The 27,053-nt window shown below is 38.0% G+C and overlaps 1 protein-coding gene across 1 annotated transcript in view; it reads left to right on the top strand.

Moving 5' to 3' along the window:
* Positions 1 to 3,657: 3,657 nt before the first annotated feature.
* Positions 3,658 to 27,053, top strand: part of LOC140144443 (oxidative stress-induced growth inhibitor 1-like) — a 45,697-nt gene continuing 22,301 nt past the window's right edge. The window contains 5 exon segments of the mRNA XM_072166254.1: positions 3,658 to 3,790; positions 16,272 to 17,174; positions 26,062 to 26,100; positions 26,103 to 26,188; positions 26,780 to 26,971. Of these exon segments, the coding sequence (XP_072022355.1) occupies positions 17,063 to 17,174; positions 26,062 to 26,100; positions 26,103 to 26,188; positions 26,780 to 26,971 (429 nt within the window). The 5' untranslated portion in view covers positions 3,658 to 3,790; positions 16,272 to 17,062.

Below are 27,053 nucleotides of genomic sequence, written 5' to 3'. Positions count from 1 at the left end.
TGAAGGTGTCTAGCCCAAGGACACAAGACGCTGGACCTGATGGGATTGGAACCCACAACCAAGATAAGGTGTCTTGCCCAAGGACACAAGACGCTGGACCTGATGGGATTGGAACCCACAACCAAGATAAGGTGTCTTGCCCAAGGACACAAGACGCTGGACATGATGGGATTGGAACCCACAACCAAGATAAGGTGTCTTGCCCAAGGACACAAGACGCTGGACCTGATGGGATTGGAACCCACAACTAAGATAATGTGTCTTGCCCAAGGACACAAGACGCTGGACCTGATGGGATTGGAACCAACAACCAAGATAAGGTATCTTGCCCAAGGACACAAGACGCTGGACCTGATGGGATTGGAACCCACAACCAAGATAAGGTGTCTTGCCCAAGGACACAAGACGCTGGACCTGATGGGATTGGAACCCACAACTAAGATAATGTGTCTTGCCCAAGGACACAAGACGCTGGACCTGATGGGATTGGAACCCACAACCAAGATAAGGTGTCTTGCCCAAGGACACAAGACGCTGGACCTGATGGGATTGGAACCCACAACCAAGATAAGGTGTCTTGCCCAAGGACACAAGAAGCTGGACCTGATGGGATTGGAACCCACAACTAAGATAATGTGTCTTGCCCAAGGACACAAGACGCTGGACCTGATGGGATTGGAACCTACAATCACGCTGGATTTGATGGGATTGGAACCCACAACCAAGATTATGTGTTTTGCCACTTGTCTTTCTCATGATCAAGGACCTAAATCTGTTTTGGTGATATTAATATGGTGTAGGCCTACAGCACAATAGTTAAAAATCCGGGAATGGGCTAAGGGGTCGGACTTTGCATAGTAGGCGTATTATAGGTCTATTTTGTTATTTTAAATTTGTGGGACATGAGAGCACATCATATCAGACATTAGGGGCTGTACAATAATTATGTGTACCCCCCGGGTGAATTTTCAAAATGGTCTGCCAAATATCTTTGCCCCCCTTGGCCGTGCCAAAAATCTTTGCCCCCTTTGACGTGCCAAAAACCTTTGCCCCCTTTTTGACGTGCCAAAATCTTTGCCCCCCCCTTACACATGTAAGATCAGTTGGGAACCCGAATTTAAAACCTTAAATTGTCTTATCATAGGCTATATTGCGAGCGCAGCGAGCAGGAAATTTTGCATATTTAAATGTGTTAAAATGGTGCCCAAAATATCTGTGCCAAAAATCACTTTCCCCCCGTTCGACCTGCCAAAAATTGCTCGACTCCCCGTTCGACTCCCCGTTGCCCTGCCAAAAATTGCTCGACTCCCCCTTTTACCCTCCCAAAAATGCTTGCCCCCCCCCCCCTTTTGGCCTGCCAAAAAATCTTTGCCCCCCCCTATAATTCACCAGACCGGGGCAGCCTGAGCGGGGGTAGGACCTACACATAATTATTATTGCACCACCCCTTATGGAAGCTTATGGAAAATTTTGCATTCTATAGCCTAGGCCTAAGAGGAATAGGCTACCCTTTTGATATCAAATAATTTTGAATTGGCGATACACAATGCAAATTATCGAAATTTATAAATCTAATGATAGAACGACTAGACTGGGGCCCAGGGGAAAGCCGATGATCATTAGATCAATTTTCTTTTTCAACATTTAATTTTTAAGAATTGACGGTGTCTCACGTAGGACTCTAATCTCACGTAGGCCTACCCACATAGCGGTGGCCCTGCTGTCGACCAAAAGTAACATTTTGCTGACCATGAAAATAATGGTATCAGTCTATATTAGCTTACGGGTCTAGGCCCCTAATATTGTTACGGGAGGCCTACTTACTAACTTACCAACCTTTTGGTCTGAAATGGACATTATCTTTAAATGCCACAAATGTATGAACCCCACCCAAGTGGTGTCAAATGAAAGAGGAAGAAGTTAAGAATATAATAAAAATATTTTCCCACCCGGGGGTGGCACTCATAATAAGCCCTGGGTCAAGATTAATAGGCCTATGGGTCATTTTCATATCTCAAAATTCCAAGAAGGTAGGGCCTATAGGCCTATGTAGCCTACCCCTGAGTGGTGTCAAATGAAAGAGAACAACTAACAATATAATAAAAATAATTTCCCCACCGGGGGACACACTCATAAGACCTGGGTCAATATTCATATTTGGGGAGGCTTTTCATATCTCAAAATGCCAAGAAGGTGACCCCCCCGACTGAAAGAAAAAGAAGCAAAGAATGTATTTAAATTGTTTTCCTCACCTAGGGTGACACTCCTCATAAGACCCGGGTCAATTATTCCTATTTTGAGTCCTTTTCCATATCCCGAACTCCCCAAAAGATAGGCCATATGTCACCCCGAGCTAGTGGTGTCAAATGAAAAAAAAAAAAGTTAGGCCTATATAGAATGAGAATAAACAGTTTTCCTACCGGAGGTAGCCTGTAACACTCCTCGTTAGATCTGGGTCAATATTCATATATGGTCCTTTTAGTTTCATATTTTGAAATGTCAAGAAGATAGACTACGGTATGCCACCCCCCGTGTGGGGTGAAATGAAAAAAGATAAAAAGTAGGCCTAGGCCTACAGAATAGCCTATAGACTAACCCACCCTCCATAACGAAGCGCACACATCGTCCATCTGTACGTATGAGATTATACAATATGGTAACGAGATTAAAAGTAATAATCGATTTTGATTTTAATTAATTGATTGACTTACTTTATACCTAGTCGCTAAGCATTGAGCGAGGGAAATTTAACCAATGAGATACAAAAAAAGTAGGTAATGGTGAATCCAACGGACGAGGACACAAAACACATCAAGGATCAATAAATGATACAAGAGGATACCTTGAATAAGAACAACAGGAAAGAAAAAAAAGCAAGGTACACCAACTTGATGTGGGAAACAATTAAAATGCAGACTAGACAGTATGCAGGGGACAAAAAGAGCAAATGTACTGAATTTGCTCTCAAAGAGAGAAGACAAACTTCGATTTTGCCTGAGTTTACCAGTCTTTTTTTGCCCACTTATTTAATGCTGAACTTGCAAAATTTTTGACTTGAATTTGTTTTACAAACTGCACTAGAACATGTGTTTTTTTGTTGTTTGCTTATATTTTGTTGTCTGTCCCAAACAGAGAGTAGGCAGTTTATCTGCTCGAAACGTTCGGTTGTTTTTTGTCTGTTCTGTGTTTGACAAAAGTGTACAGTGATTTTCATACACTTCCAGTGTACTGAAAATCCTGACACTATATGTGTCAAACACTGAATTGACAAAAAACAATCGAACGTTTCGCCAGTTTTGTGCCTACTCTGGTTGTTTGGTTACAGACAACAAAATATAAAGCAAACAACAATTTTCATCACTTGTTCTGTGCAGTTTAAAATTACAATTCATCCTTGTTATTTTTGCAGGTTCAAACTTGAAATAAGTGGGCCTTGAAACTCAGTAAAATTTGGCTATCGAACTTTGAGAGCACTTCTTCTGCCTACATTTGCTGTTTTTTGTCCCCCTGCATACTGTCTAGTCTGCATTTTAATTGTTTCCCCACATCAAGTTGGTGTACCTTGCTTTTTTCTTTCCAATGAGATACAGTGCTTTCTGTAGAGTCGGGAAAAGCGCTCAACGGTATTTGTCAAAAGTGAGTCGCTTACCGCTCGATGCCTGCGTGTAAACTGAGTAATAAGCGTACACGGATATGTCATGTTGATTGCACAAGCCGGCTGAATGAATGGTGGATGAACATGCAGAATGGGAGCTGGAAGTGGATCGGTAAAATCAACATGAGAATGAGGGTAAATAACATTCTTGAATTTATATTTTAGATAGAAAACAAGAATTTTGTAAGCAACTGTATGATGTATCTGATTCTGAGTTGAGGAGCCTGACTAGCTCGTTCACGTAGCGTTTTCGTTGTCCCACTGGCCTTAATAACGTAGATTGCCTGGCGATCGGAGTGTTATCGTCAGAGCACCTCGGACTAGAGCCTGACTAGCCATGATCAGACTTGTCTTGAGAGTGCCAGTGGCAGCCGGCAGTGCAGTGAAAAACTGAGAGCTTATGTTCATGTGACATGTGTTCATCATGTTCATGTGTTTTAAGCTTACCATCGCGCATCGTACTAGTTCCAGTAACTGTAACTCGGCATACAACTCAGGTCCGTAGATGTCATTATGATAAAGACTGAAGTCTTGCTGGCAGGACTAACCATCGTCGTACCCGGTACCTACTCCCTATTCCAGAAAAATACAGAACTAATTTTTATGTCTCCACTGGCAGTTAGGTATGATCATCAAATTTTCAAGCAGGATATTTCACATGGAAATTGTTTTATTTGGAAAGGTGATTATTTAACTTAAAAATGAGGGTCAACCATGTCTGTAGGACAAAAATTAGCAAAGTTATGGGCAAATGTCTTTTTCAAAATTCTGTGACCATCATCGACTGTACCTTTTAAATGAATTACTGTACAAAAAAGCAAGTAATGCAGCATTTTTCAGCACGGCGATCCATTTTACACAAAAGCGATTTTATTTGAAAAAATCCTACTATAGGTGTATGATAACTTTTGTATCAAGGTATACCAGTTCATAGTTTTTGACTTTCTACGTAAAGTTTCTGGTGTCCAAATTTCAAATTTTTGTACTTTCCTATGGGGATTACACAGTTAAGCCATTTCTGTGGTCACAAGTTGGGTGTTGAAGGAGCCCTCTATGTCGGCAATGTGGGCATACCACTGGCACCGCCACCGGAGGTATTGTTTTAAAAAAAATTTATGTATCCCAGGCAAACCTTAGTTAACACATTGCTAGTCAGCGAAATTCGCCGAGACCGGGGCCAAATACAATGCATATTTACATAGAAATTTGAATTTTTTTCAAGAATAGGTCGGTGAAGGAAACCTGCATAAATGGGTCAGTCCATGTCACATCAACCAATATTCTGAAAAGTTCCCAGGTGACCCTCTCAGATTTTGATGAAATTCCATCAGAATAATCTTTTGTGGCCATAATGAACCCATACAAAAATTTGGCTTCATAGGCCATGTCGTTTTCGAGAAATGGCCCTTTGAAGTTTGGCCTGGACTTGCTCGAGAAACACTAGCCACGAATTTGCTCACGGATGCCCTCGCATTCGTGGCTAGTGTCCCTTCGCCCAGAATATCGGTCGGTAAACAAATTACGTAAGCTTACCGTTACGTAATGTCATTGTAATAACAATAGGCAATTCTGAAATACCCCCTAAATACCTCCTTGTACATAGCTTTACCTACCAATTGGTTACTATGCGTGTTGCTGACGTAATTCTCAGTTCTATGTGTCATTCCAGGTGCATTTAGGTAGATATTTCATCACTATTTCTAGAGAAATTGCTCCAATATTTTCCGGTGATCGGCTTGCTTCACCATTTTGTCACGAAGTAAGGTCAGAGAGATGCAGGTGGTGAACGCCGTGCATTCTCTAAATTCAGTAAATATCCTTTGTCAGCCGTGTAATTGAATGGGATTATTTTGAAATTTAAAAACGCTTAAAATATCACAAACAAATAGGCCTATGTTAATAAATAATATTAATACAAGCTAAAACCGTTGGGGTTCGATAATGAACCCCACAAAACTAACCTTCAAATTAATTAAATAATATAAAATTTGATTTTACTGGGTGAGAGTCGCTCTGGCGTAATTCGCCGTGTTGGTTAGGCTCCGATCACTCAGTGTGCCAATTTAATGGCGCTGTACCAGTGATCACGGCAGCTGCGAAATTCATTCCACTTGTGTGGAAAGTGCCATCATGTGCACGTACGGCTGAGCAGTTTTGCCGTCTCTTTCTACCATGCATGTCATTCGCCGCCTGACTGAGGGCACCAGTCTAAGGTCAGGTCACGTCATTAAGTAAGCTCACGTGATAAGATACTCTCATCTATAGAAGCTGTTAGCCTATGACCTCCCAGTCATTATTCATGAACATTTACCTCGTCAAATGCTCCCACATGTTGAGGCTAAATTTCTACCATCTTTTCTTCGGCTGTGCAGTCAGCAAAAATCAGCTTATATTTGCTTCCAATTTTTAGGATCGTAAGTATCGAAAATGTAAAAAGGTACGGCTCAATACATGCAATAGAATAAAGCTTATAGTGACACGCTTATGAAGTGTTTTGTGAACTATGAAGCATGTTTACGTCTCGGTACAATTTTATGCATCGGACTATGCACAAGGATTTCATAGCAGCCACCTCTAACGCAAATCAAAGATTTGCATTAAGGTATATGCTCGAACAAGCCTGGACCCCCCTTTTTGGCACTCGCTAGTGTCATTGGTGATTTTTACCAACTTTGGTGGCTCATAACTTCTTGTTCTAAACAGATATAAAGCTGCAATCTTGGATTCTAAACCTTGTGTCATATTTTCAGAATCTGGCTCTAAATTTCAGATATCTGCTTTCCTTTTTCAGCTATGAGCCCCCAAAGTGGGTCATTTATTCAACCGCAAGTGTGATTTTGTCATTTTGGGGGTCCCCTGGTGCCAAAAATATGTGGTAATATGACTCAAATGTCATAGATACATTGTCTATGGGTACATATCTGAGCCCACAAGCAAGTTTGAGCAAATCAATCCATTAATGGAGGAATGGGCGGCATCCGAAGTTGGGTTCGGGTGAAAATTTGCTGGAGACCCCCCCTCTTTCTGACCAATGGTTGACCTTGTTGACAGTTGAAACATGAATTGAAATTTACTGCCATGAAACATACTGAATGAGACCTACCCAGAAACAAAAATTCAGCTTTGGTACTCAACTCCATCATAGTTAGATGGCAGCTTGAAAATAGGGTGGAAAACCTGCTATTTCTTGTCTAAGGGTGTTGAATTCAGCAACCATGACAACAAAATCCACAAAATTTGACATAGTTTTTTCACAAGTTACCTCAAGTATCATATGAAATATGTTCTGGGTGTGTTTTAGAGGCTAATAAACACATCTAGAGTGGTCTGTAATGTACGACCCAAAAATATGCACATGTATATACTTAGTAAAATTTGGCATATTTTGTTACCATGGCTGCCGAATTCAACACCCTTAGACAAGAAATAACAGTTTTTTCTCCCTATTTTCAAGAACCATCTAACTATGATGGAGTTGAGTACCAAAGCTGAATTTTTGTTTCTGGGTAGGTCTCATAAGTATGTTTCATGACTGTAAATTTCAATTCATGTTTCAACTGTCAACAAGGTCAACCATTGGTCAGAAAGAGGGGGGTCTCCGGCAAATTTTCACCCGAACCCAACTTTGGATGCTGCCCATTCCTCCATTAATGGTTTGATTTGCTCAAACTTGCTTGAGAGCTCAGATATGTACCCATAGACAATGTATCTATGACATTTGAGTCATATGACCACATATTTTTGGCACCAGGGGACCCCCAAAATGACAAAATCACACTTGCGGTTGAATAAATGACCAACTTTGGGTGCATGCCCACAACTTAAAAAGGAAAGCAGATATCTGAAATTTAGAGCCAGATTCTGAAAATATGACATAAGGTTAGCTAGAATTGAAGATTGCAGCTTTGTATCTGTTCAGAACAAGAAGTTATGAGCTACCCAAGTTGGTAAAAATCACCAATGACACTCGCGCGTGCCAAAAAGGGGGGGTCCGGGCCAAACTTCAAAGGGCCATTTCTCAAAAACGACATGGCCTATGAGGCCAATTTTTTGTATGGCTTCACTGTGGCCACAAAAGATTATTCTGATGGAATTTCATCAAAATCTGAGAGGGTCACCTGGGGACCAGTGTCCGATTTACAAATTTTTTCCTACCTGCACTGGTGCATGTAGCCCAAAATTTCTACATGCACAGCAAAAAGTGTGCATGCACCAAAATTAAAGCAAACATAAAATCACATTGAATCACGATCATTGTCAGTTAAGCTTGTAATAATATTCCCGGCTCCACTGAGCACTGTCATTGTCATTTTTATGCCGATCACTCGCAGATTTCTTAGCCAAAACACTGGATGCTGTGGCTTCATCTGTTCTAGAATTAGTCGCCGACAAGGTGCATGATTTCCAGAATGATGCAAGTGTTTTTGAGCTATTTCCTTTTTGCTGGACATTATTATGATTATTTTCCGTGACGTAAACAAATATTTCCCACGGTTTAAATTCGGTTCTTTTTTTTTCAATGAAATGAAAATGACAGCTTCTACATGTGCGAGGGTATCGGGAATTGGTGGATGACGTCACATTACGCTAGCCCTCTAAGGGAAGTCATAGTCTCGGACCAGACTGTATGTGGCTATCTCGAATGTTCGTTAGGATCGACAAGTATCAGACCGATGCAAACTGGCTGTGTAGGAGACTAGGGAAGTCAATGAAAAAAAGTGACAGTTCTCACGTGATAGGGGTATCAGGAATTGTCAATTGTGCGATTTGCGCCAGCCCTTCTAATGAAGTCAGGATATTGCGCTAAAAATAGATTGGGTTTTTCCAAATCGGACTGACTGCTTGTTTACTTTTGTATATTGCCTTGTCATATCGCTAGCGCTAAAATCGTACATGCACGCGTGCAGGCAGGTAGTGAAAAACTGCATGCACAGAGGGAATGTTACATGCACTGGTGCAGGTATGCAGGTGGTAAATCGAACACTGCTGGGGACCCCTGGTTGATTTGATATGGACTGACCCAAATATGTTTTCTATACTTCACGTACTTGACCCAAATATATGATTTTTTATGGTGATAATCAAGTCGCACATCAGGGCTGTCAACTTTTTGGAATTGCTTGGCGTGAGACAGAGGCGTACCGGGATTTGCCGCAATGTGAAAAGCGGGGGGGGTAGGAACAACAAATTATGGATGTGTGGGAGATTTTACTAATTTTCCAGCTTTTTGCGTGAGATTTACTACCTAGGCGTGAGATTATACTACCTTGGCGTGAGACCGTGAGAAAGTGACCCAATGCGTGAGACTCACAGCCAATGCGTGAGAGTTGACAGCCCTGTAGGCTGTCGCACATGGAATTTTAGAGGGATTTTGATAGCAGTTCCATTAAAAAAAGCTGCTATCGCCATGAGACTAAGATCTAGAAACACCCCTAAATGCCGTTTTGGGGAATTTTGCTAGCAGAATCTTTTTGATGAAAGTCAATCTTTGACAAGATGTAACTTTGTTACGGAAAGTGCTATGACAAAAATGTTTTCAGTTTTGGCTTTCTTTACTCAAGGGCTTTAATTTGATGTAAAATGATGCAGTTTAATGGCAAATTTGAATTCACCTAGCATCCCGGCCTAGCATACCTAGTTTATGATTATCATGATTATGTTATGTTTCCTGCCTGGTTGTCCGTCCGAGCTTGCGAGTGCAATTTCTCGGAACTAGTAAGGCGTATTTAAATGCAATTTGGTATGGAGGGGTGGCAATCATGTTTGGCAAATTGGTGGTCTCCAAATTTTAGTAGGTTTTTGTTGCAAAATATCAGGTGGTATGAGCCGTTCATTCTCTAAATTCAGTAAATTTCCATCGTCAACCGTGTAATTGAATGGGATTTATATTTTGAAATTTTAAAACGCTTGAAATATCACAAACAAATAGGCCTACATGTATGTTAAAGGGGGGTAACCCTTAGACTAGTGCCCTACTATTACGCTGACTTTCGTACCGGGCTTTGGTATTCGCCGAGAAGGACAATTTCGACCTCCTTGTCACTTGTTTGTTTACAAACAGAGAGGTAGACAAAAGGCAGGCTGCTCCGCTTGTCCAAGTACTCGAGTATCAAAAGGATGGTCCACAATAGAGTGATTCACGCAACAGGAATAGGGGATTAAAAAACTGTGAAGTAGGACCATGTGCTTCTTTTGTCCACTTTGCCATCAAGATTTCGAATGGAAACTGTTCAGACCCAGAACATGATCACGTCAGAAATTAATGTTTTGTTCTGGGTCTGATTATTCGGACTAGGTAACCCTAAGTAATGGTTTTGGATATGGATTGTCTTTTTAAAATTACATAATAATCAAATATCGTCCCCTTTACATATGCTGGGATTGCTGCTTTGTGAAAAAACGAGAGCATTTTCAGCGTAATATCATATGAATAAATTAGCAAAATTTGCAATCCAATACCTTGGTATGCGTGAATTGCATTCTGGGCAGGCAAGCAACAACAACATGTGCCGTAATTCCTGTTCGTCATGTGCCGTATGCGTGCGTGCAGGGTTCGATTACTTTGAAAAATTTATGTAGCAATTTTTAGCGAAAACCTTATTTAGGTGATGTTCTTATTAAACAGCCTTTTAAAAAGGGTGATGTTTCATATTTCTTAAGGAACAGGCTTATTTGATGCAGTATGATCTCCTGAGCATTTTGACACCATTTTCATCCAAATCGGCCAAAAAATGAGTTGGTGCCGGCCAAAACAAGTATTTGGACGGGGGTGTCTGAAAATCAATATTTTCAACAATAATCATATATGCCTAATTCTGTTAAAGTTGGTGCTGATTTGTATGTAATTGATGTCTAGAATTCCATTTATGAAAGTTGCAAAAAAATTGGAGTTGTTGTTTTCTTAAAATGGCTGTTTTACGTCCAAATATGGATGTGAGGGCGCTTTGCATAAAACACGCACACGTTCTTTTCACAAGAAAATTGAAGAAATTTTAATGATGCCAGTTTGAAGATAATCACATGTGGCATATCCTCAAGAAATTTGGGCATTGCATTTCTTTTCGTTTGACCGTGGTACCATTTTTCGTATTCTCAGGAAGCCTTCCATTGAAACGTACACGTTTTAAAGTGCATTGACCCCTGTACAGTTTTAATGGGAACATTCTAATTCAAATGGCTGCCAAAATCAAACCGTACTATGTAAACCGCTCAAATTTCTTGAGCAGGTACTAACTAGATGATGATCTTCATACCTGTACATACATCATTTAAATTTCCATTTGAAAGATCGTTTGCATGTTTTATGCAAAGCGCCCTCACATCCATATTTGGACGTAAAACAGCCATTTTAAGAAAACGACAACTCCAATTTTGATGCAACTTTCATAAATTGAATTCTAGACATCAATTACATACAAATCAGCATCAACTTTAACAGAATTAGGCTTATTAATGATTATTGTCAAAAATATTGATTTTCAGACCCCCCCCCCCCCCACAGACCCCCTGTCCAAATACTTGTTTTAGCGAAAACCATATTTAGGTGATGTTCTTATTAAACAGCCTTGGTGATGTTTCATATTTCTTAGGGAACAGGCTTATTTGATGCAGTAAAAAGTATGATCTCCTGAGCATTTTGACACCATTTTCATCCAAATCGGCCAAAAATGAGTTGGTGCCGGCCAAAACAAGTATTTGGACAGGGGGGTCTGTGGGGGGTCTGAAAATCAATATTTTCAACAATAATCATTATTATATGCCTAATTCTGTTAAAGTTGGTGCTGATTTGTATGTAATTTCATGTCTAGAATTCCATTTATGAAAGTTGCATAAAAATTGGAGTTGTCGTTTTCTTAAAATGGCTGTTTTACGTCCAAATATGGATGTGAGGGCGCTTTGCATAAAACATGCACACGTTCTTTTCACAAGAAAATTGAAGAAATTTTAATGATGCCAGTTTGAAGATAATCACATGTGGCATATCCTCAAGAAATTTGGGCATTGTATTTCTTTTCGTTTGACCGTGGTACCATGTTTTGTATTCTCAGGAAGCCTTCCATTGAAACGTACACGTTTTAAAGTGCATTGACCCCTGTACCGTTAAAATGGGAACATTCTATGAAATATTCAAATGGCTGCCAAAATCAAACCGTACTATGTAAACCGCTCAAATTTCTTGAGCAGGTACTAACTATGATGATCTTCATACATCATTTAAATTTCCATTTGAAGATCGTTTGCATGTTTTATGCAAAGCGCCCTCACATCCATATTTGGACGTAAAACAGCCATTTTAAGAAAACGACAACTCCAATTTTGATGCAACTTTCATAAATGGAATTCTAGACATCAATTACATGTATATATACAAATCAGCATCAACTTTAACAGAATTAGGCATATAATAATGATTATTGTCAAAAATATTGATTTTCAGACGCCCCCACAAACCCCCCCTGTCCAAATACCAGTTTTGGCCGGCACCAACTCATTTTCTTGCCGATTTGGATGAAAATGGTGTCAAAATGCTCAGGAGATCATACTACATCAAATAAGCCTGTTCCCTAAGAAATTTGAAGCATCAGGAATCAGGATTCTTTAAACCCACCACTATTATTATATTAGCATATGTTTACATTGTCAAAAATTGCTATACAAGCTGAAATTTGTGTTGTCCAAAATGGGGAGCATTTTCATCCATGACACCAGATAAATCGAACCCTGCATGCATGGTTGTACTGACAACCAAGCTCCACTAGTACACGTTCCGATACTAAGATGTGACATTAGTTTTCATATATTATAATCATATACTACATGTATAATAGGCCTACCACTCACCACAACCAGTTTTTTCATGTTCGTCTTTATATCGTTCATGAAAGATTTTTGTGTATAAATTATGGCAATAGCCAATATCGAAAACAAAACAGACCTGACCTGACGACAATGCTGCAAATGCCCGTATTGAATGGAAATTTCTTGTTTTTTCTCTTTTTCATATCGTTTCAGAAAAAAAGGAAACAAAATATATTTCCCCTGCAATATGTACATTTCAAAAAAGTTTGGGTTAAAAATGGGAGAGGTAAAAGAAACCTTCTGCTATTGGGGTTTGAACCGGGAGCGCGCTTATCCGTTGCACCACGCAGCCAGCTTCATCCATGTTGGAATTTTGTTAAGCTATGAGTACATATACTACCGCCGTAAAGCTTGAGTCTCCTCAGCAGTTTATGTGGTTCGCTCTTTTCACAGAATGTGAATGACGCGAAACCAAATTACCGGTAGCTGTTGAGGAGACTGATAATTCGTTCATTCATAATTCCCTGCCCAGAAATCCGAAGTACTTACTGGTATTTAAAAAGTGGTAGCTTCTAAAGCCGCTGTTTTTGCATGATTTCTCTGGAAATACATCGACTTGGAGCGTCAAAATAGCACGAGAGTAGCACAGCCAGCTGCAGAGGTTCGATGATCTGATTTGCTTTTCAGTGCAAAATTTGCATAATCGCAAGGACATTGTAAGGTCATTTGGGGTCATCCGAGGTCAAATTGCCATATATTGTTGCAGGTTCATGAAATTTGGTGGGAACGACTACTTAAGGAAGAAAAAAATTAATGCCAAGGTCATTTTGGTGTCATCTAAGGTTATCCGAGGTCAAATCGCTATAGATTCTCGCAGGTTCATGAAATTTTGTGGGGACGACCAGTCGACCACTGAAACAAGGCAAAAATGTCAAGGTCATTTTCATTTGGGGGTAATCTGGGGTCAAATCGCCATAGACTGCTGCAGGTTCATGAAATTTTGTGGGAACGGCCACCTTAGTGAGGCAATGATGAGGTGGATGCATTGCGGTCGACGCTTTGCGTTGAGAACCTCGCAGGTCGAGAACCGCGAAATTGTAGTTTAGGATTAAAAAAATATTATCCTGTTTTGCCAAATGAAACATAGCTAAATCCTAATCCTTTAGTTAGTCCTAACTGGTAATAAAAGTCAAATTCTAATATTTCTGATAACCATGATACCAGTAACTAACCAGTTTTTAAAAGCATTTGACAACATCTATAAACCAGCTAACAAAAACATTAAACAGATTTGAGATTTTGGCTTGTCAGCTCTATTAATTTTACCTTCCAATTTTAAAGTACTGACTTGATGTGACTTAAGTATTTAAGTTCAAAGAATCTTGTTTTTTCTACTTTTCCAAGCTAGGATTTACTTGCAAGCTAGGTCTAAAGCCTAAAAAAAAATGTGTTTGATTGGCGTAACCCAAGCGACCCTAAAAAAACTGTTTCTTATTTTTTGCAAAAAAATAAAAAAATAAAAAAAAAATTTCCAAAGCCTTTATCATATATGCAATTCACAGCTTAAAATATGTGTGTAAAAAAAAATGTGCCAACCAACATACCCTATTTTTTTTTAATGTTACGCCAATCAAACAAATTTTTTTTTAGGCCTTTAAAACTACATGGAGAAATAATTAAGGGGGTACTACACCCCTGCTCAATTTTGTGCATATTTTTGCATTTTTCTCAAAAATTATAGCGCATTGGTGACAAGTAAGGTATATTATAGGGGCAAGGACTACAACTACTACACTGGAAATTTTATTTCCGCAAAGACAACAGTTGTGGAATTACAGTCAAAAATGAGGGAAAACCAATATTTCAGGGTTCGGTTTTTGCCGGCAAAGTATATGGCAAAAACTGTTTTTGCCAGTTTTTGCCTGGTTTAAACCGGCAAAAATGGCAAAAACTGGCAAAAACTCACATTATAGTCGCTCAAATATTAAAAAGTGACACAGAAAGCTCATAAACAGTAACACACGACTTTTAACGAATCATTCAACATATTTTTTGCCTCATTAAGTCCTTAAGGGGGTACTACACCCCTGTGGTAAATTTGTGACTATTTTTGCATTTTTCTCAAAAAACAATAACACACTGGTAACGAAAGTTATGTAAATTATTGGGGCAAGGAATCCAATTACTACACTGAAATTTCAGTGACTCAAGACAAGCGGTTCAATATATATGATAAGAAATGAGGTACATCTTAGCGGTACCTTATTTCTTATCATAAATAACGAACCGCTTGTCTTAGGTCACTGAAATTCCAGTGTAGTAATTGGATTCCTTGCCCCTATAATATTCATAACTTTTGTTACTACTGTGTTATTAGTTTTTGAGAAAAATGCAAAAATAGACACAAATTTATCGAGGGGTGTAGTACCCCCTTAAAATGAAAAAAGTTTTGAATTTGATACATGCCACATTTCGGTTAACTGCACTTGAGCAATGAAAACGCACGCCTTTAATTTCTTAATATATTGCTTATAATTACAAAATCTGGCCTTGTTACACTCGGGAACTTATTTTTGTAACTTAATTATTTGTTTTGAGATGAAAAAACTGAACTATAAATCACTTTTTTAGTTTTTGCCTGGCAAAAACTGTTTTTGCCAAGTGGTTAAAACCGCGTTAAAACCATGGTTTTTTCCACCTGCGGCAAAAACCTGCGAACCCTGCAATATTTGATCAATAAATACATTTAACTACTTGCCTTGAGTTGCTGAATTTTCAGTGCAGTAGTTGTAGTCCTTGCCCCTATACATATCTTACTTGTCACCAATGCGCTATAATTTTTGAGAAAAATGCAAAAATAGGCACAAAATTTGCCAGGGGTGTACATGTAGTAACCCCTTAAGCAATGTTTCAGCAAGATAGCTTGGTTTAGTGCAGGTAGGCTGGAATAGGGATCATGTCTGATTATTGTAGGATAATCCTACTATTGCAGTGAATTTTGCCTGACTATTGGAGGATGTCTAGCAATAGCAAGATGTCCTACAAAATGTCAATGTACTTTACTGGTTTACAAAGCTTCTTAAGTCTCAAAATCTTTTAAGTCTTCAGGGCTCGCCGGCTCGGATTGCGATGTTTTCACATATTTTTTTGTGGGACCTGAGAGCACACCAGACATATCGAATTGCATTTTGAATACGAGGAATGTCCTTGTGATATCAAATAATTTTTGTATTTTTGAAATTCATTTTATGGCAAATAATTAAAAGTTGATATTTTAAAAATTTAACAGTCCTCGAAAAGTAAATTGTAAAATCCTTACCAGTTAAAAATATGTTTTGTACATAATTTTGACAGTTTTTTACTAAAACATTGATTTGGAAAAATTATATGCAAGCAGAAGGTTTATAATATAACCTTTTGCACTTATTGTTTAGAAAACTATTAAAGTCTGGGGATGGTTTTCTAATTTTTTCAAAATATATTTGTTAGATAAAATATACACCAAAAAAAATATGCATTTTTTGCTGAATAGAGTGACAAAATTGATTTTTTTACATGGTTTTTTTTCATACAGGAAAAAAAGAGGCGAAATTCCAAAAAAGAAAAACATTCCCTAATTTCATGTCGTACATGTACTGTATAAATGATGTACTGTAGGCCTACTGTTATGTATTTTTGTGTTTTCTTCTCTTGCAATGCATGCCATTTGCTTGAAGCATTTAAAACATGTTTTACAATTTTCTACTTGTACATGTGTATGTACATGTATGTAGGTAACATACTTGTAATGTATTTTTGTGGTTTTTTTCACTTGCAGGTCATAATTTGCTTGAAGCAAATTTAAACACTGCCATCCATAGTTGGTGCTATTTACACAGTCCCAGAAATCAATGCATAGACTATACCAATGAATGCCTGTTATGAAGCTATGTACACAAACCACTCTCCTGGTATTTACACATTATGCAAGGACTCGGTCTACCAGGACTCATGTGGTACCAGACAGGTGGATGTATGCCTAGTTGGGTGAAGCATGGTTAATGCTCTGTCTGCTAGCCATAGGCATCGGCAAAGTCCAAAGTTCTGAGATATTTCTTCAAAATATCAAGAGCTCTCTGAAGAACCATTGACCCAATACATGGCTTGTTTGTACTCATTTTCATGCATTTTTCATGCTGATTCCAAATATGGTCATGAAAATGTACAATTGTGAAATTTTTGAATTTTTAAAGAAAATTTGGAGCTTGTCGTCTGCAGTCGACACCCGCGTGGAGAGGGTTTTATAAGAACTGAAATTGCCAAGTGACCTGGTTTATCCACACAATCAGGACTGTTGCTGTGATACGAAATACAGTGGAAGTGTCAAGTGGAAGTGTCGTTGGGTGCTCTATTGGTTAATACCCGTCCACCACTTTCAGAACTGAAAGCAAAGAAGTCACCCGGACTGGACTGACGGACTTGCACTGTACTGTGACCTATAGAGGATGTGGTGTTCACCAGGATACATAGCAGCTCAGGGATATCTGTGAGTGATCATCAACATGCTGCCAAAGGCAAATCCACATTTTGGTTGTTGTGGATATTGAAGACTTTGTGGGACATTGCATCATGGCAGAAGGGGGCAGTGTGACACAGCCTGGTGGTAGCGGTAAGAAACGCGGGTGTAAGAGGAAGTGTAATTGTACCAAGGAGTGTTGCTATTCGCAAGTCGTTATCATTGGTAAGTGGGTTGGTTTGTGTTTTAAATAAAATTTTGATTTTGTTTTGAGTTACCGTACACTTGCAGCACAGTGCATTGATTACCGAGGTTTAATCCTTACACCATCAAGTGGATTGTTACTGCTGCGGGCTGCGCTGCAAATGCAGGGTAATGATTCACTACCCACATTATACAGCTTACGTTATCTTGCGAGTGCTTATTTTAATTCTATTACCTCCATGACCCATTATTCAAAATGGTGCACTGTGATTTGTTGAAATGTATCACATGAAAGACCATTAACAATAAAGTGGCCACGGCAACAAACTTTATGTTCTTCTCGCATAACAGCGCACAGCAAAGCGCGATGCAGCATATTAGTGCCGTTACACATTCTACGCAAAGCATTACGTGTTCAATATTCCTGCAATACTCGCTCTGTCACTTACGCTTTGACTAAGTGTACAGCCGTACACGCTCCACCTTGGGGTAAATAACTTCAAATATACATGTATGTGCAATAAAGCGATATTTTCTCTTTAAATCGCACTATTTTGTAGCAATAGAATATATACAAAGTGTGCCACATTATTTGCAGTAAAAATGGTTAAATAATGGGTTCGGCTGTGCCTCGCCCATTATTTACATTTTTACAGCCTCAGACACATAATTTGGGGGTAAAATATCTGACATTTGAAACATACATACATGGATGTTTAGCTACAATTCAATGATCGAAATTAAGCTATGATAGTTCCGTCTCAAAGCCCCCGCACACATTAATTAGTAAAATCGCCCGCTTTTTGTGCGTTATTCAGTTTTTTTCAAAAATCCACCAAAATCTTGTGTCTAAAATTGTCTAAGACGTCAAAATAGCCTAAATCGTAAAATACCTCATTTTGACAAAACCTTGAGAGATGAAAATGTGGTCTATTCTTATGAGCTTGTCCCAAAGATTAAAAAAATTAAAGTAAAAAAAAAACCCTCTAAAAAACGCATTCCTCATTTGATTTTGAACTTGAGAAGGGTTTTGAGATGAACTATTTAGAGGTTAATAACTGCGCATCGGTTATTTGGAGGGCATTGTGAAAAATCTAAACATTTTGCCTTTGGATATTCCGAGGTCCAAAGCAAAATGTTTAGATTTTTCACAATGCCCGACTATATTACCGATGCAAAGTTATTAACCTCATTCATAACCGTCACTTTAATCTCTTCACCTTAAAAAATAACACAAAATTTTGCTCAAAAGTTTATAAAAATAGATGATTTTTACATCTTCCCTTGCCAAAAATGGATCAGGCTAAAACAGAACGACCAATAACAAAAGTGCGTATCACAATCTGTGCAAATATGGTAGCGCGCAATCCAAATCGCAGCCAGCGCAAGCCAGTTTGTTGGACGCTTACAATACCGCGCACGCAGAAAGTCAATTGTGTGCGACATTGGAACAATTACGCATTTTGCGGTCAATTGTGAGATATTAATGACCTCGATTTGCGTTCGCGTTTTGCAAATAATAAAATATGATTGGATCGCACGCATCGCGTTTATTAATGAGGTTATGAATAAATTAACATGGCCTACATGTAAGGGGTGGTACAATAATTGTTTGTACCGAGGGGTGGTGAATAATTGGGGGTGGGGCAACAATTTTTGGGAGGCCAAGAAAAGGGGTAGGCCAACTCAGGCAAGCAATCTTTGGCACAGATATTTGGCCACCATTTTAATATGCCCTATATTAAAAATGTGTTGCCACATTTTTGGTAGACCATTTTGAGAATTCACCACTGAGGGTACCGTACAGAAGTACAATGTACTGGCACACATAATTATTGAACGGCCCCTAAAATAAACACTTTTGGCAGTTTTATGGAAGAAATAGGCCCTTATTACCCATTGACAAACACAAATTATAAACATCTCTTGAAAATAAAAGAATATAAAATATAAGCCCTAATGTAAAAATATACCTCTGATTTTGCATGGACATGTTATTTTCAGGAAAAACACATTTAAACAAGTAGTGAAGTTCCATACAGTTGAATTGAGTAATTGACTGGAAACGACAGGTTTAGTGGGGGACTGGGCCCATGATTTTGACTATTTATTTATAATTCAAGTAGGGGTAGGTTAAACAGCCTTTTAAAAAGGGTGATGTTTCATATTTCTTAAGGAACAGGCTTATTTGATGCAGTATGATCTCCTGAGCATTTTGACACCATTTTCATCCAAATCGGCCAAAAATGAGTTGGTGCCGCCAAAACAAGTATTTGGACAGGGGGGGTCTGTGGGGGGGTCTGAAAATCAATATTTTTGACAATAATCATTATGCATAATTCTGTTAAAGTTGGTGCTGATTTGTATGTAATTGATGTCTAGAATTCAATTTATGAAAGTTGCATAAAAATTGGAGTTGTCGTTTTCTTAAAATGGCTGTTTAACGTCCAAATCTGGATGTGAGGGCGCTTTGCATAAAACACGCACATGTTCTTTTCACAAGAAATTTTAATGATGCCAGTTTGAAGATAATCACATGTGGCATATCCTCAAGAAATTTGGGCAGTATATTGCTTTTCGTTTGACCGTGGAACTATTTTTCGTATTCTCAGGAAGCCTTCCATTGAAACATACGGCCATGTGTTTTGAGTTGGTAGATTTTTCGGTACTCAAAATTTCCAATTATTTTCCTCTTTGAAAATGCATGCTTTTTGATACAAATATAATTGTTTGTTAACTAAACCCATAAGTACAAGAAAAGTGTACATTTTCTGACAGGAAATTAAACAGGGAATCCAAAAATGATATTAGTTTCCCAGTAGGAAGATTGGTTAGGGAGGTAGTGGAAGTTGAATAGCAACATTTTTCATAAAAATGTTTGATCTTCAGTGGGATATATTTTTTACATATTATACCCTATGCTGAAAAGAACATCATATTTGAGTTCCTTGGCTCAAGAGCTTAAAAAAATGTATACTTTTATTGTGATACCTGCTACAGGTTTCCCTGTGTGCGAACATATTTGAAACACACATTTGAGGCATTCCAAATAGGGATTTACACACAAACAGTGCAATTTGAGGCATTTTCTGTAATCAAGTGATTTGCACTAAAAATTCACTAAATTTTAGGTCAGAGTTACCTTTTTTAGTTTCTAAATAATTGTTCTTAAGTCTTTACAACATAAAACCAATTAAAAGAAGCAAATATATCAATATACCCCCATTTTAAAAAATTTTTTAGTTAAATTTACATATCAATCCTCCATATCAATCCTCGGCTCCACCCCGTCAATTTTTCACAAAAATCAAAATAACTTGAGAATGGTAAATGCTACATAAAATGTTATGGTATCAATACAAAGGTCTCATCAAAAGCTTTAAATTGATAGGTAATTTGTCTAGGTAGCTGACACCATTGACTTAAAAATAATAACAATTAGCACAAAAAATCTCGCACAAAAGCCCTGCTCCACCCTATTGGTATACCCAGTTTAAAACGCATGGCCATACACGTTTTAAAGTGCATTGACCCCTGTACAGTTAAATGGGAGCATTCTATGAAATATTCAAATGGCTCCCAAAATCAAACCGTACTATGAAAACCGCTCAAATTTCTTGAGCAGGTACTAACTATGATTGTCTTCATACATACATCATTGAAATTTCCGTTTGAAAGATCGTTTGCGTGTTCTATGCAAAGCGCCCTCACATCCATATTTGCAAAACAGCCATTTGAAGAAAACGACAACTCCAATTTTTATGCAACTTTCATAAATGGAATTCTAGACATCAATTACATACAAATCAGCACCAACTTTAACAGAATTAGGCATATGGTCATTTTCACGGTAAAGGGTGTAACTTTGGATTTTTAACATTTTAATCCGTAGTGTTCTAATAAAGCCACATAATTCCATGATTTTTGGCCACATAAGTCATCTAGTTAGCAGCTACCTTGGGTAGCATAATCAGCTTTGGGAGTTACTGCGTTCAGTTTTAGCAGGCTTAAATGTACTTAATATTGCCATTTTGAAAAACTATAAAAACAGTAACATTTTTGTAAAACCCTGTGTTTTCTTCAGTTAGTTCATGGATAATTTTTCTTATCCTGAAAGTACAGTCATATGTTCAGTAAACACTGCCACATTAGATTTAATTGTGAACAGCCCTGTATTTTTGATAACCGGACTTTGATATTTGTCGTTTCGGAGGCTTCATTTTCCGTTAACAATTGTTAAAACAAACTTTGTGGGTGTAGCTTTGGTTCATAATTCTTGGTTATTTCTTCACTTCTTCTTGATTCATAACAGTTGTTATCTTTTAAAACTTGAAATAGGTAACAAAAATTAGTCGATTTGCAAGCTTTTAAAATTTTTATAAAATCTTGACTTCAAAGAGCCGTTTTTCCGTTAACTTTTTTGTTTCCTCCGAAACAAACTGTTCAGCAAGCTTGTGCAAATATAAATAAAAGAGCTCATCCAATCTATTTATCAAAATGTAGCAAAGTAGATCCTCAAGTCACATGTTTTTAAATCGTGGAGATATATATCGCCGTTTGAAAATGGGACCCAATACAAACTTTCCGTTAACAATTGAAGCCTCCGAAACAAATGAAGCCTCCGAAACAACAATAAGATTAATTATCATCTATGCATATCTAAATTGGTGTGTTTCATACTGATATCTGCATTGTAATTATTACTTGATATGTGCAGAATGTCATAAATTATAAAAAAAATTGACATTATGGTTAATGTTTGAAAAATATACTGATACCCCAAAAAGCCTTTTTCGGAGGCTTCACATGCAAAAAACACCATACTTAACAAATGGGTGAAAAAATTAACATGTGATAAATCTACAATATCTGCCGCATAGAATCATTGATTCAATACACACAAGAAAATAACAGCTTAGATGATCCCAACACTGTTGTTTTCAAAAAACTACTTCTGCAATGTTTAACAATTGTTAACATGAAGCCTCCGAAACAAAAAAAAATGACTTGCTGGGATAATTTAATTTTTGTCACAACTGAAATTCAATACTTAGAAGCAAAGCATGAAAATTGGTAATTGTGATATTTTTTACCTATTTTTTATGTCAACTTGTAGGTAGTTAGCCAAATATTTTACTTTTATGATCACCTGTGTTGTTAACTGAAGCCTCCGAAACACAAATCGCTTGAATTGCCAATTCTAAAAATAACTCCAATTTCTGTGAAACTTGGCTGGGAGGTTCCTTTCATCAAGTAGTATTTGTACATGAAGTTAGACATTCAAATTATTTTAGGAACCCAATTAAAACTTAAAAAATGTGTTTACGGTTTGGAAATTTCCATTGTAAATGACACTTGATGTTAAAAATTTTCAAAACTGCAATTACAAACATAGCAAAACATGGTATAAAATTTAACTTATATCTGTTGACTTACTTTGGAATGGGATTTCACATGTATTCCAGCTTTCATGTCATAATTTTCTGAGGTTATGTAAAATACATTTTTTCTTAGATTTTAACCAAAATGTTATGGAAATGTCAAATTTTTTATTAGAAATCAAAAGGTTTAAGCCTTGAAACATTATTTTACTGGAATTTAAGTTGCTTCTATGCATGATTTCAGTAAACAGAAACATATTTAAGTGGTTTGAAATTTTGACCCTAAAAATCAAAAGTTACACCCTTTACTGTGAAAATGACCATTTATATAATAATGATTATTGTCAAAAATATTGATTTTCAGACCCCCCACAGACCCCCCTGTCCAAATACTTGGTTTTTTGGTCGATTTGGATGAAAATGGTGTCAAAATGCTCAGGAGATCATACTGCATCAAATAAGCCTCTTCCCTAAGAAATTTGAAGCATCAAGATTTTTTAACCGACCACTAATTCAAGTTGACTTATAACATGTAGATCATAATTTTGTGCAAGAATAAGTCAGCTGCTGTGGGTCATCACAGACCCTAGAAAGGGATTCTAGGGTCTGTGGGGTCAATGGTCATACTATAAAAGAATTGACTGGTCAACTTTAATGATCCCAAACAAATCTTACTTGCCAGACACAAAAGCAGAAAATATTGAAATATTGATGATTTTTTTTAAATTCTTTTATTTTTCCAGTCTGATGATCAGAGAAATTGATTGATTTTACATCTGTTCTATATGGTTGCTTCAAATCAAAATTGGATTCTCTGAGGACACCGATAACATAGATTATAAAACAAGGTTCAACTAGGCATCTAATAAAATTCTAAACTAAAAAATAAAATTTAATGCAAAATAGCAATGTAGACTCCCCACACCCCACCCTGTACATTACAAATAGGTTTTTGACTGGCACCTACTCATTTTTGGCCGATTTCAATTTAAAAAAAAGTGTCAAAAAGCTCAGGAGATCATCTTGCATCAAATCAGATGGAATCATACTTTTTTACGTCCCAGTTTACAGGTTTACACACCTGTCTGTCAAAAGTAAAAACACAAAATATCCAGGGAAGCCCAAGAAGAGGAGTTGAGGAAACATGCAGCTTTGTGAAATAGTGGGATCACCAAGAGTGAAAAAAGAAATGATGGGTAACTGGCAAATTGAAAACTCAAATGTCCAAATCAACTGAAATTTTAAAGCTTTTTTCATGGTCTATTGAACTATACCCTAAAAGGAGGATGCTGATTTATACAGTGAATACTCTAAAATGGTCTGGCAGATCAGCTCAATTTGGTTTTGGTAGGAGTGTGCCATTGAGAATTTGATAGAGGACCCATCAATATACCAGTTTTTCAAGAAATTTGGACCCATCGATATACATGTACCAAAAGTCAAAATTTTCAGCCAAATTGTACCCAAATTGTCTTAATCTTCCCCCACATTTTGGAGAAATTTCAAAAAAATTGGATAGATTGAGCCAAATTCAATTGGGATATTTTCCTAAAAATTGAGAAAATTTGGAGAGAAAAAAAGGACCCATCCATACCAGAATTGGCTTAGAAAAATGGGTCATTGTATTGTATACCAATTTTGGCTGAATATGCTACCCATGTTTGTGGCACACCCTGTATGGTCATTTGTACTGAGCCCCCACCCCCCCCTGGTCTGTACATTCTTCCAACTACACAAGTTATGGGTCACCCATATAAAACAAAACTTTGAACTATAATCCAAAACAAAACAAAGCACACTTCAACATCTAGGTCTATATCAAATAAAAATAGATTTATCTGTATGATAATCAGATAATTCTGTTAGTTTTGTGTGCAGATTATTTGTCATTCCTAATCATGTGAGAGATAAAAGATATGTTATCAAAAATCAAAAATTTGCCAAAAGGGCATGATAAAAACAGGACACTTATTGTAGTTTGCATATCAATTATCAAAATCATACTTAATTTTCAGCATTGGCTATATTAATAAATCATGGAAGAAGTTTGGCTATTAATCGATGACCTAAATTTTATGTGGAGTGTGAATTTCGGTTGTACTGCATACTTGAATGGGTGACTCCATCTGTACCCCAAAAGATAATGTCTTCCATAGGGGGTGTGTGGCCGGGGGGGCACTCAACTGAAATTTTGGAAGGGGTGTATGGCGCGCCGAACTTTGGGAACTAAGAACTGATTTTGGGAAAAATTGGGGCTTGTCCGGCTTGATGAACTGAAATTTCAACATTTTTGGTGGGTCTTGTGAACTAAAATTGGGCCAAATTATAGGCTTTGGAACTAAAAAATTCCAAAATTTGAGGCTCAAAGAACTGGAGCATGATCCAAATGTGGGTCTTAAGGAACTGCCGGGGAGCCTGAAAAAGGGACCCTTGACTGCCGCACATACCCATACCCTATTTACATGTGAGTACTCCTCCGGGGTGTGTGGATTTCAACATTCAACTGCATCACTGGCTGTTTGATGGTGTTGTTGAAAATATGCTGGGACTTCAGAAGTTAAAGGATCCGTCTGTGGCATTACCACAGAATTGAAACAAGAAAATCCAGACACCCTATAGATGAGTTGACTTGTGACGTCATTGCCAGGTAGTTTGTCGGCAATTCCCATTGTTCCTTGTGTGGCAGTACATGTATGCACGCGCGTCATATTTTGTTCATCAAAACTCCCACCACATCACAATAAGGCTATTGAACAGTATGCACTGCAGTTTGCTCAAGCATATTGATACCAGTTCCTTGCCTATAAACATTGAGATCAACTCATCTATACCGCCATTTATAATCAGCAAGGGGTTGATGAATTTAGGGGGTTCTCGGTAGCCTTGCTGATTGTGTGCGGAAATGAACGAAAACAATTCTGTGTCTCATCCAAACATTGAGGTATGTGTCACATTCAAGTCGCATCAAGTGTGTCTGTCTATTGCGATGTCACTCTCACATGACATTATGACAATGATTGTCTCGACTCTTGAGCGCAGTGTTCAAAATAAGCACTTATCCTCTTGTCCTCTTGTCCAAAAATCACTGGGGACAACCATATTCTTATCCTCTGGACAACCACTATATTTTACAAATATAACACATTTTGGGGACAACCAAAATGTTTTGAGGACAAGCAGAATTTATGATTTAGTTGTCCTCAGGACAACCTTCATATTTTCCTTATTTCGGACACTGCTTGAGCGCATTCTGAGTGAAACCAAATACCCCCAATTTTTGCAGTACTGTAACTTTTCGCCATTTCCAATGATTCCTTTTCTGCGATAGGCACCAGATGAATAAACCTTCCTTTTTTAGGGGCTACTAACTATTCAAGGGTCATGGGGAATTTGATTGATAGTGACGTCAGACGCAAACTAATTCTGTCTCAGATTATGTAGATCTCTTATTCTAACAGTTGGCCAATCCAGCTCAATCTAATCAAATATATTCATGTTTTTCTTCTCAATTTTTTTTATTTCTGCAGGTAACGGACCGTCAGGAATTTGTCTTTCTTATATACTATCAGGAATTGGCCTTACTTTTTACGGGGAACCACACCTGACCCGTGTTTACAAATTAAATTAAAAGATGATGTGTCGATACTAGAACAGGTAAGATTGAAATGGCCTAGTCACGGGGGAACCACATCCCATAGATTTAAGCGCAGCAGATCTAGCCAGGGTTGTAGCTAGCCGAGTGGGAATGCTGGGAAAAAAATTACAGAAACTTTAATTTGCAAGATCTATATTACCTATACTGGTCACTTTTTGGATTCATTCAGTATATATGTATGTGTTATTTGAGTTTGAATGGTGGGTTCCAGGATTGAAATTAACCTTTACAGTCTCTGGCAGAGAACAACGGCACTTGTTCACATTTTGAGAGCGTGCACAGCGTAAATACGAATGTGGGGTTCTAATGGCTAATTCAATCGTCTGACAATCAATCAACAAACCGATAATTTGATTGGCATTTACACATCGGTTATTGCCGAGTGTAGCACCCTCTGCCACTCTTTTACGACTGGATGTCCATGATTGCTGTGTGTCTGCACTTTATGAGTGAAATGTCATACAATGTAGGTGGGTCCACATTTATCGGTGAAAACAAATGCACACCCACCCACCCACCCACCATACAAACAACCAAAACCAGTAACTGGTCTTTAAACAAGTTTTCCTTATTTCATCTCCTCACATCAGGACCTGGATTACCTCAGCGGTGGCCTGGAGGGACGATCACGCAACCCAGTAGCGCTGCTTTTTGATACTTTACACCAACCAAATGCAGACCTTGGGGATGATGAGAAATCGCGGCTTGAATGGCGCCACCACAACGATAGAGTCATGCAGCATGTGGTGCTTGGAAAGGGTCAGCCTGGAGGGTCATGGAGGGTAAGTGTATAGTACATGTATACATGTAGTGGGCTATTGCAGTTGAAATCCACTACACCCCTTATGGCAGACATGGCCTAAA

This window comes from Amphiura filiformis, unplaced genomic scaffold, assembly GCF_039555335.1.
Source record: "Amphiura filiformis unplaced genomic scaffold, Afil_fr2py scaffold_55, whole genome shotgun sequence".
Taxonomy (NCBI): domain Eukaryota; kingdom Metazoa; phylum Echinodermata; class Ophiuroidea; order Amphilepidida; family Amphiuridae; genus Amphiura; species Amphiura filiformis.
This window is presented reverse-complemented; position numbering and strand designations above follow the sequence as displayed.